A 13,790-nucleotide genomic window follows, 5' to 3' on the forward strand; every position below is an offset into this window, starting at 1 on the left:
CTCTGTGTTTGTCATCAGGGCTTCAAAATCAGATCTAGAGCTTGAAAGCTCATATATTAAATCAGAGTTGGACCGCCTCTGTAACAACTAAACCGAATGAACATATGTAACACTTATAATTGTAATTCTTGTGGGTTAGGAGAACAAATCAGTGTAATATAATAACCAATCATTAACACTTCATAAGTGATGAAAGCAAAACTCTTTTATAGAAAAGTCGAATGGTTGCAAATGTGTCAAGTTTAAGCCTTAATTACCTTGCTAATAACCTGATAAATATAATTCCCACTGTTACCTGCACATATGATACTCCTACAGATGAGCACATGACTACTACTTCGGTTCTGCATTACTATTATCAGCTTCTATTTATATAGCGAGGTTTTTTTTTTTGTAAAGGAACCATAAACAGTTTGGTCTTGAAATTGAAAGGTTACTTGGGTGAAGATTTGCACTCGTCTAGTTTATTACAAGTTCATAAGTGGTGGGAAGACAAGATAATGATCATGTACATTCAATTTTAAAAGCCCTTACAGGCGAAAGTTACCAAAGCATAAACAGTTGATTTTTATTTTATTGCACGAGCCACCTTAATCCGACCAAACCAAATCTATAATCACACTCTAGTTAGAGCAGCAACCCATTCTCTTAAAAACAGATCCATCTTCCTTGACGTTAATAGTCTCTCCTTTCTTTGGTAAACCAGACGAAGACCCTCCTTCTTCTTTGTTCGATCCATCCACGCTTCTTTTGCTCACTATCTTATGAATCTGAGTCAACACTTCAGAGAAGGCGTTTTCAACGTTGGTTGCATCTAACGCAGATGTCTCCATGAAATAGAGAGACTCTCTCTCAGCAAAGTCTTTAGCTTCCTCTGTTTTTATTGCTACCAAGTGACGCAAATCGCACTTGTTCCCTATAAGCATCACCACTATGTTTGGATCCGTGTGTCCTCGTAGCTCCCTTAGCCATCTCGCTGCGTTCTCAAACGTCGAGTGCCTTGTCACGTCGTAGACAAGTAAAGCACCTACAGCTCCTCTGTAGTAAGCACTTGTGATTGCTCGGTATCTACCAAAAAAAAAAACCATAAACAATTCAAACATGTTAACAGAGGAACTACTCTGTAAACATGATCAGCTTCACTTGGTAAAGATCAATAAACTGAATAAAACACACACTTTAATTTGTATGATAAACCAACAGAGAACATATGTTAGCGACATAACAAACACCATGATTCCAAAAGCTCTCATAAAGAAACGGCAAGCTAAGAAACTAACAGAGATGACTTTTGATCTCTAAGGGGGGGATCGAAATTCAAATACTGAAAGAGGAGAAAGAATAGTTAAATCGAACCTTTCTTGGCCAGCAGTATCCCAAATCTGAGCTTTGACGACTTTGCTATCGACTCTGAGCGTCTTGGTAGCGAACTCGACGCCAATAGTAGACTTTGATTCGAGGTTGAACTCGTTCTTCGTGAATCTCGATAGTAGATTCGATTTGCCGACGCCGGAGTCTCCGATCAAGACGAGCTTGAAGAGGTAATCGTACTCTTCGTCGACTTTGTAGCTAGCAGCCATGAGATGAGATGAGAGAGGGGATCGAATGATTTTTTTCTGTTTTGCTTTACTGTTCTGTTTCTGATGATAATGATTCAGATAATGACGATGAAAAGCTTTTGTCGGGTGCTTTGGCTCAGAATCGCTTATGTTTATTTTATTTGAATTTTTAATAAGATTTTTTTTTTCTGATGCTTAAGAAATTACTACTAAGTACTTTGTAATTTTACTTATGGTTGACTTTTTGATGTCCCACTAACAGCTTATCTACCTTAATATTTTAAATCCATACTATTTATTGTTTAATTTCCACTCATAATAATAATTTATTTTTGAACCTATAATTTTTTCATCAGTTTGTATTAGATATTTATCAGAAATTTCAGATACAAGTTTATCAATATTAGGTAAAATTGTAATTTAATATATTGTGAAGAGTTAGTTATCAATCTTGAATTAAATATATACAATTTTTGTTTGTTGTGTATATTGAAAGTGACGTTTATAGAGAGTTAATCATTTTTATTAAATTAGATAAGTAAAATACCTATTAGGTATTTGCTCTTATTTTTCTTTTATAATTACAATACCATGCCACTGGCTTTTCTATGCAATTGTATTCTTGACTTTTATTTAATTAATGATACTGTATTTTGTGTTATTTAATTAATGCATGTTATATTTATTTCATTAATTAAATTTCTGCATAATATATGACGGTCTATGTTAGTCTATGATCTACATGTTAGCTATACTTTACTTTTGCATAATTTTATCATAAAAGTTTATTAGTTAGTTTGCATAGCATAAAACATTTTTTAAAAATACATACGAATCACAAAGTAAGATATCAGTTTGAAAATCAAATCTTAACAATAAAATCAAAACTATTCAATTTTCTATATTTTCAATAACCACCAAAACATTTTTTTTAATAACCACTAAAACTTGGTAAGTAATTTGATTCTTAAATACTATTTAATGTTCCAAACCCCGCAAAATATGTCTCATATATACATGTGTAAAAATTGTATTATGCCCACATAGTTTCTTTATATTTTTATTTATGTTTAACACATTCGTTCATAAATGATTGATTTAGAATATATATAATTAATTTAAACACAAAAGAAATCATTTGGCAAATAAATATGTGATACTCTCTCTATTTCATAAAGTTACATATTCTAGCAAAAAAATTTGTTTTAAAAAGATCTTTTTTTTTCAATACATATTTTATTTACTAATTGCAAACTTCAAAAAACCTAATTGTACTTATTGGATTCTTATTGGCTTAAAATTGTAATAAAAAGAAATCACAAAAATGCATATATAAATGAGATTTAACATTTTGAAACAGAGGGAATAATTTTTTTTCACCAGTTTTAACAACAATCTTAATAAATCGCCACACATTTGATTAAGTTAATTTATTTCTTTCTAATAATTATATATAGCAAATGTATATACTAAAAAGGAAACAAAATGAATAAAAAACAAAAAAATAATAATTTGTTTGAAAATGAAAGCCAAGAGTCTCGAATCAAATGAAAATAAATCCATATCGGTGAATTTAAGGTAAGACTAGGACGGATCCAGAAATCTAGGAAATTTAAGATATCTGGATCCGGATTCGGATTTGTTGGATCCGTGGATTTAGTATATGGATTCGGATTCGAGACTTTTAGATATTAGGATTCTGGATATATATATTGTGTTATCTGCAAGTATCTCAACCGGATCCGAATTCATAAAAATAATTAAGAAACTAAAAAGATAGTTTTTAAATATTAAAATTCTAAAATAATACATAAATTAAATACTTATACAAGATTTATAAATATTTATAGAATATCAAAAATAAAAGATAAGATTATAAAAGTAATTTTATGAATTAATATTAATATATCAAATATAATTATTAATAAAATTAAAAAATTAATATATTTCAAATATAGGAGTCTGCATACTAAAAATTAAGATATCTGGATCCAGATTCGGTTTTGACGGATCTGAGATTTTACTAACCAGATTCGGATTCGAACCCCCCAAATATTCTATTTTGAAAAAGAAATCACAAAAATGAAAAATGGATCGAGAGATATCTCTAAGGGAGAAATGCTGCTTGATTATCGTCTTCACTCTATCAATTTCTCAAAGTGAGATGGAAAATGAAAAAAAAAAGAGAAAAACTCGATCGAGACATTTCTGTAAGTGAGATGAGAGGGAGACTGAAAAATTCACTAAGTGTTAAGCGGGTCTTTTTTTTATGACTCCCCGCTCCCAGTTTCGACAGTGTTTTGAAATACATAATGCTATGTATTCTACGCGTCACCATTTTTTTTATTAAGACTACCTATTCGTAGCGTTTACAAAAAAAGAAACGCTATTAAAATATTAAACATAGCACAAATTAAGAAACGCTATAATGCACTGCTATCAATGCGCGAATTTCCTGTAGTGATGCCACTGGCTTTTCTATGCAATTGTATTCTTGACTTTTATTTAATTAATGATACTGTATTTTGTGTTATTTAATTAATGCATGTTATATTTATTTCATTAATTAAATTTCTGCATAATATATGACGGTCTATGTTAGTCTATGATCTACATGTTAGCTATACTTTAGTTTTGCATAATTTTATCATAAAAGTTTATTAGTTAGTTTGCATAGCATAAAACATTTTTTAAAAATACAATACGAATCACAAAGTAAGATATCAGTTTGAAAATCAAATCTTAACAATAAAATCAAAAATATTCAATTTTCTATATTTTCAATAACCACCAAAACATTTTTTTTAATAACCACTAAAACTTGGTAAGTAATTTGATTCTTAAATACTATTTAATGTTCCAAACCCCACAAAATATGTCTCATATATACGTGTGTAAAAATTGTATTATGCACACATAGTTTCTTTATATTTTTATTTATGTTTAACACATTCGTTCATAAATGATTGATTTAGAATATATATAATTAATTTAAACACAAAAGAAATCATTTGGCAAATAAATATGTGATACTCTCTCTATTTCATAAAGTTACATATTCTAGCGAAAATTTTTGTTTTAAAAAGATCTTTTTTTTTCAATACATATTTTATTTACTAATTGCAAACTTCAAAAAACCTAATTGTACTTATTGGATTCTTATTGGCTTAAAATTGTAAGAAAAAGAAATCACAAAAATGCATATATAAATGAGATTTAACATTTTAAAACAGAGGGAATAAATTTTTTTCACCAGTTTTAACAACAATCTTAATAAATCGCCACACATTTGATTAAGTTAATTTATTTCTTTCTAATAATTATATATAGCAAATGTATATACTAAAAAGGAAACAAAATGAATAAAAAACAAAAAATAATAATTTGTTTTGAAAATAAAAGCCAAGAGTCTCGAATCAAATGAAAATAAATCCATATCGGTGAATTTAAGGTAAGACTAGGACAGATCCAGAAATCTAGGAAATTTAAGATATCTGGATCCGGATTCGGATTTGTTGGATCCGTGGATTTAGTATATGGATTCGGATTCGAGACTTTCAGATATCAGGATTCTGGATATATATATTGTGTTATCTGCAAGTATCTCAACCGGATCCGAATTCATAAAAATAATTAAGAAACTAAAAAGATAGTTTTTAAATATTAAAATTCTAAAATAATACATAAATTAAATACTTATACAAGATTTATAAATATTTATAGAATATCAAAAATAAAAGATAAGATTGTAAAAGTAATTTTATGAATTAATATTAATATATCAAATATAATTATTAATAAAATTAAAAATTTAATATATTTCAAATATAGGAGTCTGCATACTAAAAATTAAGATATCTGGATCTTGATTTGGTTTTGACGGATCTGAGATTTTACTAACCAGATTCGGATTCGAACCCCCCAAATATTCTATTTTCTAAGCGTATCTCTTATCGAATCCGGATCTTGCATAATAAGTCTTAGGCCTAATTTAAGGTTGACTAGAGTCATTGGTTTTATTGATTTTAATTAGTTTATATTTTGTTTTCTTCAAACACCTTTTCTATTTTTAATCAGTTTAGATAGTTTAAATCAAATATGTTTTTTAGTTAAAGTGTTCAACTGTATCTCCATTAACTAAATGAGTCATGGTTAGACAGGTTTAACTAACGGGTCCAATTCGATTTTCAAAACACTTTTTAGAACATTTATTTATTTTTCTCTACCTTATAATTTGTTAAACTAAAATGAAAACCACTCAATTTTTAGCTGTTTAATTTAGTACACAATTAGCAAAATGATATCTATTTTTAAAACTATTAATTTAATTAGGTCACAAAATTAAATTAAATTAATATTATTATGTTATTTTAATTAGGTTTATAAAATAACAAATTCCGCACTTTTAAAACGCGATCAAAAATCTATTTCGTAGATTACAAAACGTGTGTGCGTCCGTCTCTTGTGGGCTCTTGTAGTTTTCTCATTACAGTTGAAGAGTCCATTGGGCTTAACGCAATTTGTCATTTTATTGTCTGATTGCTTTTTCGGTTTTAATGACTCTTTTCCGTAGTTTGGTCATCTTTAATGAGTTGCTCAAAAAAAAAAAAAAGGTCATCTTTAATGATGAGTGATGGAGCTTGCAAAGGAAAAGGAAAAGAAAGATCCAAAGGAGGTGAAAAGGAATGGGAAGATGAAAAGTGTGGCTTTGATTCCAGATAATTACGTATCCATTCTTCAGCTTCAGGAGCGTTGGAATAAAGACAAAGAGCGGAAACAGAAGGGAATAAACATTGTAGAGAGAGGCGTGAAGGAGAAGGTTAATGAACAAGGAAGGAGAGAAGAAGATGCCACAGAGGAACCAAGAGTGAAGATCGAGAAAGATGGAGTTGAGATCTCTGCAATTGTGAGCAAGAAGAACGAAGATGGAGGAGATTTGAAGGAGAGAAAGAAGAAATGGTCTAAGAAGAAGAAGGTGAATAAGAAAAATCAAAGTGGGTCTGTGAATAACCCGGTGAAAGAGGAAACTCCGGGAGAGAAGATAGTTCATAACAGAGAGAATGCTGCTAGTGTAGATACTCAGTTTCAGCATCGAGTAGAAGAAGAGGAGGGAAGAGATAGAGGTGTCAATGTACATGTGAGACAAGGTTATTACCGAAACCAGAAACATGATTGGTCGTCTACACGTGTTATTAAGGCAACAAGGACTATGGTGTGGGTGAAGAAGGGGGAGAGCGATGCAGCAGCTGGTGGTGGTGGGAATGGCGTCTAAAAAAGCATTAGGTCCCAAGTCTAGGGTTTTGATTCATGTTTGTGAGTGTTGCATTGTAGTGGTGTGTATATATAATCTCAGGGCATCATTATTTTTCACTAGTCTATGTGACTACTGCTGAATCTGAGACAACTATTGAAGACAGTTGCAGCCAACATTATAAAGTATTTTTTTAAAACTCCAACTAGGCAAATTAAGACTTTACTAGTTACACAGTATGATGGTAATTATCTCAAGATATACACAGAGATTCAAGGTCTCTTTACTCAGTCAGACTCAAGCTGGTTCTGGTGATGATGTTTATATACATCTGAAATCTCAGCTCCGGCCTTGGGTAACTGAACAAAGAATGAAGCTAGGACTTTGGTAGATACCTGCTTTTAACTAAACCGGTGATCTGTTGCAAGTCACCAACTGGCCAGTAGTCACCTCAGACTCACCAAAGATCACTTCTTCAGCGTCTCTACCAGCATTCTTGGAAGTGATTTCTGTTTGGAGATTAGAGTTGGATCATGTCATCTGAGGGAATGAACCAAGTCAGACCTATCGCTTGTCCTCTAGGGTATCAGTGTGACTTTTTGTTTTTGGACAGCATCATGTCCTGGTGGAGTCAATGTTTTGCAATATCAAAACGAACTTTGCTTTTGACCGACCTATTTGAAGTGGTAAGCCATGCCCAGCAGGGGAACCTCTCGAGAGAAGGAAAAAACCGCCAATCGGAATCACCGGGAATGCAAGATTCCCAATCAAGTTGAGTAATGCAGAACATTGGTCTTCTTGATCATTATGTGCTACAAAATTAATATTCTTTGCCCTCGGCTTCTCGAGAAGCTCCTGACTCAATATCCAGGTAGCTGCACGTGTACACGCTGGATCCTGTTACCCAACTCAGGAGATACATCCTCCACAATAGCTATTGTCCCATTCTCATACAGATCTACTTTATCATCCCTTCCTTTTGTCCAAATACTCTAGGAACCTTGAATATGACATTCTAGACTAAGAAACCTCCTGTTCATCTGCTGCATTTTGCTTTTCCCACTTCCAAGCAGACCCCCCCTCCTGCTGCTGCAGCGTTTCCAAGCAGAAGCTTAAAGAAACCTTTACGTGATTCATGTTTGTTCACATCTAAAGAAGTCTTCACAAGAGTGGCCTCGCGGCTATTTCATTAAAATTAGATGTTTTTATCAACTGGCCTCGCGGCTATATCATTGAAACTCTGGTTTTTTTTTTTGTCAGTCATTTTTATTACATTTGATGGTTCATTTGATTCTATCTAATTGTATTTAGCATATAATATTTCAATTAACTTATCATCTATAAATTAAAATCTAACTCGAGAATCATGACATATTAATATTTTCTTTATAGAAGTTAAATACTACATATAATAACAAAAGAAAAAAAAAGAATTTTAGTTTTTTTTTTCTTTTTTTTTTGCTAAAAAAAAAAGAGTTTTAGTTGCACAAAGAGAAAGCCGCAACAAAGTGAAAAGACACATGAAGTACAAATAAAGGAGTACTGACACTTAAATTTGCACAACAAAGTAAAAAGACACATGAAGTACACAGCAAAGAGCAATCAAAATTTCAAACTATCAATTTTTACAGATCCCTTCACATAAAAAGTTTTGACACTTAATTGGCTCAAGTCTTTTACTTAGATCTCTCAAAATTGCCTTTTGTATGAAAAAGGTTTAGAAAATGTAAAAAAGTAAAAGCTAGATTTGTAGTTTAATGAAGAAAGGATAATTTCTAAAATCTATAACCATCATAAAAAAAAAAGAATATCCAAAAATTGGAGCGGATTTGAACAGCTCAGATACGAGATCACAACGCACTGAATGTATTTTTTAAATTAATTGGGGAGCAAGCTTCGATAAACATCTTAATTAATTCTATTAGATATAACACCCGATAAAAAAGGAAACTGAGGTATACCGATTTTACTAATTAAAAAGAAAAAGGAAAAGATTAAAAAAAAATTTTGCCTTATAAAACAAGAACCCTAATGGGTTACAAATTAAAGCAGACTTATCGTATTCTCATGCCTCTTCCTCCTAAACAAAGAGCCCTAATTTTTTTCTTCTGCAGAACCGATGAACGAGAATCATCATCCTCATCAGCACTCGAGGCCAGTACCGAAGACGTGGATGGTATGGAGGTGGAACGTTGATCAAGAGCTGGCTCGATTGATGGAATGTCATAAGCTATTTCCACTGATAGCTTTTGATACAGAGTATCCCGGTATTACTCACCGCACGTTCCTATATTCGTCGGATGACGATTGTTACCTCGCCATGAAAGCCAACGTGGAATCATCGAAGCTGATCCAATGCGGCTTCACTCTCTTCAACGCCAAGGGAGAGATCGGCGGCGTATGGGAGATTAACTTCTCCAACTTCGGGGACCCGTCGGACACACGCAACCAGAACTCGATCGATTTCTTGAAGAAACACGGCGTGGACTTGAACAAAATCAGAAACGAAGGAGTCGATATGTTCAAATACGGATTTTTCCCAAAGCTTTTGTCTGCCCTATACTCTCACAAGTACGTCGAGTTTGTAACTTTCCAAGGAGCGTATGATTTCGCGTACGTCCTGTGCATTCTCAACCACGGGAAACTACCCGAGACTCGTGGGGAATTTGCATCGGAGGTTGTGAAAGTATTCGGCGAGGTTTACGACTTGAAGGTGATGGCTGGATTGTGCGACGGGCTCGGTGAACACCTCGGTTTATCTAAACTAGCTCAGCTACTCCATATCCCACGTGTGGGAAGAGCACATCATGCCGGTTCAGACAGTTTAATGACTGCACTTGTGTTTATCAAGCTCAGGCAAGTGTTTGAAGACTCTAGGTTTGCTAAAGGAATGCTTTATGGAATTGGGAAAAGGATGATGGTTACTCCTACGACCACCACCACCATCATGCCTTCTCCAGCGGCCTCTATGCCTATGATGTGCCAGCAGAATCTAGTTTCTTATCCTTGTACGCAGGATATGCTCTTCCATAATGGATACATCCCAAGCTATGATAATAATCAGGTTCTCTTCTGGAATCATTCAGCTGTTCCATGGATGTCTTATGATAATGGTATGTATGTCAATCAGCTTAATCATCTACCGTCAAGCACATTCGTATACCCGTATCAGACACCATATGCTGCTGATTACCTTGGTCAGCTTCCGAATTTACTACAATAATAATTGCTAGGTTGAGATTTTTTCCTGCTTTTAGGACTTATTTAGATGGAATTGAGATTTTTTCTTCTTGGTTTTTTCTAGCATTTGCTAGCCTTGATTTTCTTTAATATTTAATGGGTTGTTTACATGGCTTACTCTATCAACTGGGCACGCTTGTCTGCAATCTATGATAAATAAAAGCGAATTATTCTACATATATCTTTCATGAATTATTGTTTTTTTGTCTTCTTTCTCCATACAATATCATATATTATGCACATTGTTTACGGTTATTATGTATATGGTTCCAGAACGATGAACCCTCAAAGCTTTGGAATCATTCTAGGTTTGCTAGTGCTCTGTATGTAGGTATCATATACATAAGCTAGTGACTAGTCTTAAACCACTACTTGTTAGGTGTGCACTAGCTAAAATCCAATCAGTAATCATAATGTTGGATTGTAGAGAATTATAGTTTCTAGTGACATAAATTCAGCAGAAACGTTATCCTTGTTCACATTGCTGGAGAGTGGCCAGGAAACTTTGAATTAAACCTTTGGTGCCTGCATCAACTTTATGATAGATAGCTATGCGTCTACTTGTCACAGTCAAGATGTAGAAGCACGGCTTTGTATGCATTCATAGAAGTGTGTAACAAGAATATATTGAAACCATGTGAGAAGATGCGTATCGTTACTTTGTGTTTGTCAACCTCCACTCTTGTATCATTGATACTGGCCCCTGGTAGCTCTACTGCCACAACATAGTTATGTTCATATTCCGCAGCCTAAATTGAATCTTTGCCATACTAATTAATCTGAATCTGCCTGTATGTATTTTGTTTTTGAAAAGGCAAATAATAATTTGAGAAGTCCACTAAAAATCGAAAATTTATTATAACGTTTCTTATTACATTGACATATCGTCTTTAACTTAAGGTTAATCAAAGGTAATGCAACTTGGCACTGTCACAGACTAACGAGTCCGAGCGTTAATTTTTACAACCAGCGGTTGTTACTCCTCCAAACACCACTCTCGATCCAGCTTGAGACGACTTCTTTTTTCTTCAATGTTTTAAATACAAACTATAAACGTTGTTTTTAAGTAGCGCATTTTGCTGGAGCTTTCATGCTTTTTTTTGGTGGAGCACTGGCTTTCTTTGATATATTCGTCGTCGAAGCCCATGGGCCAGTGGTTGACCCAACTAAGAGCGGACCAATTGATAGAATATCCACTTGGAACTGCATGGGCCATTTATTATTTTTAACAAGTTTCTGCATTTTCACTATAAAAGTTTGATAAGGATCCCAATTACAAGTTGACAAAAAAAAAAAAAAAAAAAAAAAAAGGATCCCAATTACCTAGTTTCAAATAAAACTCGATTAATCAGAGCAGCATTATTGATGGGTTTTTTTCACCCTTACTATCTTAAGGATTCCAATACAAAATATTTTGAGACAGTTATCTAAACATTTGAGATACTCATCTACTTTATTTTGTGTTGGAATCAATGAGATACTAAGGATGAGAACACATCAATAATGTTGCTCTTACATTAACTCGTATTCGAAGTGGACCCCAAGAATCTCTAGGGCTTAGTGTTTTGTTGAAAATGTTAAAAATATTTTTTTAAATTTTTTTAACAACTACTACTATTTTTATTTATTTCATCCAAAAGTGTAAGAGTTACGACATGGTTTAGTGTTTTTGATTTAAGATTTATGATTTATCCAATGAATTAAGGTTTACCAAAGGGTTTAAAATTTATGATTTAGGATTTAGTGTTTTGTTGACGTCGTTAATTTTTTTTAAATTCTATTTTTTTTTTGCAACTACTACTATTTTTTTTTGTTTATTTTACTTTTTATTTTAAAAACATGATATAATTTGACAATATTATGTTTCTATTTTTGAAAGATTTTAAATAGTATAAAATAACAAAATTTTATTTGTTGGTGAATCTGGACCTACATGTTCATCTAGGGGTGAATCTAAAAATAACTACCTAGGAAATACCCAAATCTTCTTGGTGTATATATATACACACACATGATTACACCCCTCTTTTATGTATTCAAATTTAGACGTTGAATCTCGAAGTATTCGTCATCATCTATGGTGGTGAGTATCAAGTGTTATACTTTTTCCTTTTGTTTCTTTAAACAAATTAGAATTTTGTATTAACACCCCCATGTGTGGTGAATTGTTTGATTTATATATGTCTGGCGGGTGTAGGACGAGCAAGTACTTCATTTACAACATTATGATGCACATTAAAGGTCAACAAAAGAATGTGTATATGTATAACTAGAGACACATTCCTATACTCATCAGACGATGATTGCTACCGAATTGGCACACATGTAACTATTTTTGTGGAGGAATAAAATAAATAATTAAGGAAATAGGTACTCGTCTTCAACTTCGAGATGGATATTAGACCCTGGAGTCACGCTTTCTCTGTATTATCACTCTCAGTCATCACTCTGAAAACTTATCTATCGGAATAAGCATTTTGATTGGCTGGTACACACACCAACTGTTCGAGACGATGATCACCGAGATGATCTCGATGATCTCGATGCTTTTTAGCATGATGGCTTTACTTATGATTTTTTTACGGGCACGAAAGCAGCGACATAATCAAGGACCAAACAAACAATGTCATATGTGCACTCATGGTACATTCTTATACAAGAGAAGAGACAGAGACAATTTGATAAATAGATCGAAACAGGAGATAATACAAAGTTCAGAAAACGAAGAATGAGATAATATTATTCTCCAATAAGAATAAGGAAAAGTGAAATCATCATTTTTAGAAAACGTTTTTATCAACGGTCTTAACAAGTTTTCTGAGAGAGAGAGAGATACACTTAGACAGTGTAACAATCATTTTTCTTATATACCTACAAATGCCACACTTCATAAGTTCATATAGACCCTTATTATGCTATTATTCAAATGAATAAATTATTCAGTATTGATTAGATTCTTTCTTCATGATTTAGAATACTATATAGGTACTTTAAAATCCAAAACTAGAGCCTGAGAGAGCGGATATATTTCCTTTTTACGTAACATTTTTTTTTGTAACAAATTTGTTTTGACATAATATATATATATCAAGTGTATTAATTTTTTTTTGTTATTAGAAGTTTTTTTTAGGTGTCTAACACGTTTTAATCTATACAAAATGTTTGTATTGGAAAATTTAAATTTTTTATTAGGGACTACATCTATACTAATTAAACTTACAATTAGTTGCAGAAAAATAATTTGTACAGTTACTTTTAAAATTAATTTCTACAAAACTCTAAATGAATCGGAATTTTATGTCAAAACAAATTTGTTCCTATCATGTTATTAGACTTTTGACATAAAATTTGTTTTGACATAAAAATTTGGAAAATTTATTTTACGTAATAAAAAATATTATTTTGATAAGTTATATATTTTAATTATTTTTTATGAAATTTATCTTAAATTTACTTATATGACTTATTTTTGTTATTTTAAATATGACTAAATTTAGAAGACTCTAAATAATTCTAACCCGTAATATGATTTTATTTATTTAACCCGAAGTTAAACTTATTTTACACTGATTTTTTAGTTTAAATAAGATATTTTATACATTCAACACTCTCTGTATTAAAAAATTCATTTGTACGTTTCAAAATATTTTCTATAATTTTATTAAATTTAGTTTATGTGATTTAGTTTTTATTTTAAATGAAACTATTTTTTAATGAGTTGAGATAATTTAGACCCGTAT

The 13,790-nt window shown here is 32.0% G+C and overlaps 3 protein-coding genes across 3 annotated transcripts; 2 read left to right on the forward strand and 1 right to left on the reverse strand.

Moving 5' to 3' along the window:
• Nucleotides 1-419: 419 nt before the first annotated feature.
• Nucleotides 420-1,665, reverse strand: LOC108856727 (ras-related protein RABA1a). Its single transcript, XM_018630597.2, has 2 exons — nt 1,357-1,665; nt 420-1,068 (listed from the first exon to the last, which is right to left on the reverse strand). Exons 1-2 carry the CDS (start codon nt 1,578-1,580, stop codon nt 624-626), a joined length of 669 nt encoding a protein of 222 aa, XP_018486099.1. The 5' UTR covers nt 1,581-1,665; the 3' UTR covers nt 420-623.
• A 4,471-nt stretch (nt 1,666-6,136) lies between these two features.
• On the forward strand, nt 6,137-6,986 carry LOC108859865 (uncharacterized). Its single transcript, XM_018633769.2, has one exon. It carries the CDS (start codon nt 6,193-6,195, stop codon nt 6,829-6,831), a length of 639 nt encoding a protein of 212 aa, XP_018489271.1. The 5' UTR covers nt 6,137-6,192; the 3' UTR covers nt 6,832-6,986.
• A 1,858-nt stretch (nt 6,987-8,844) lies between these two features.
• Nucleotides 8,845-10,226, forward strand: LOC108860302 (probable CCR4-associated factor 1 homolog 1). The gene is given in 2 exon segments (XM_018634199.2): nt 8,845-10,021; nt 10,023-10,226. Coding segments are annotated over 2 exon segments (1,113 nt in total). The 5' UTR covers nt 8,845-8,929; the 3' UTR covers nt 10,044-10,226.
• The last annotated feature ends 3,564 nt before the right edge of the window (nt 10,227-13,790 follow it).

Source organism: Raphanus sativus, chromosome 5 (genome assembly GCF_000801105.2).
Source record: "Raphanus sativus cultivar WK10039 chromosome 5, ASM80110v3, whole genome shotgun sequence".
Classification (NCBI taxonomy): domain Eukaryota; kingdom Viridiplantae; phylum Streptophyta; class Magnoliopsida; order Brassicales; family Brassicaceae; genus Raphanus; species Raphanus sativus.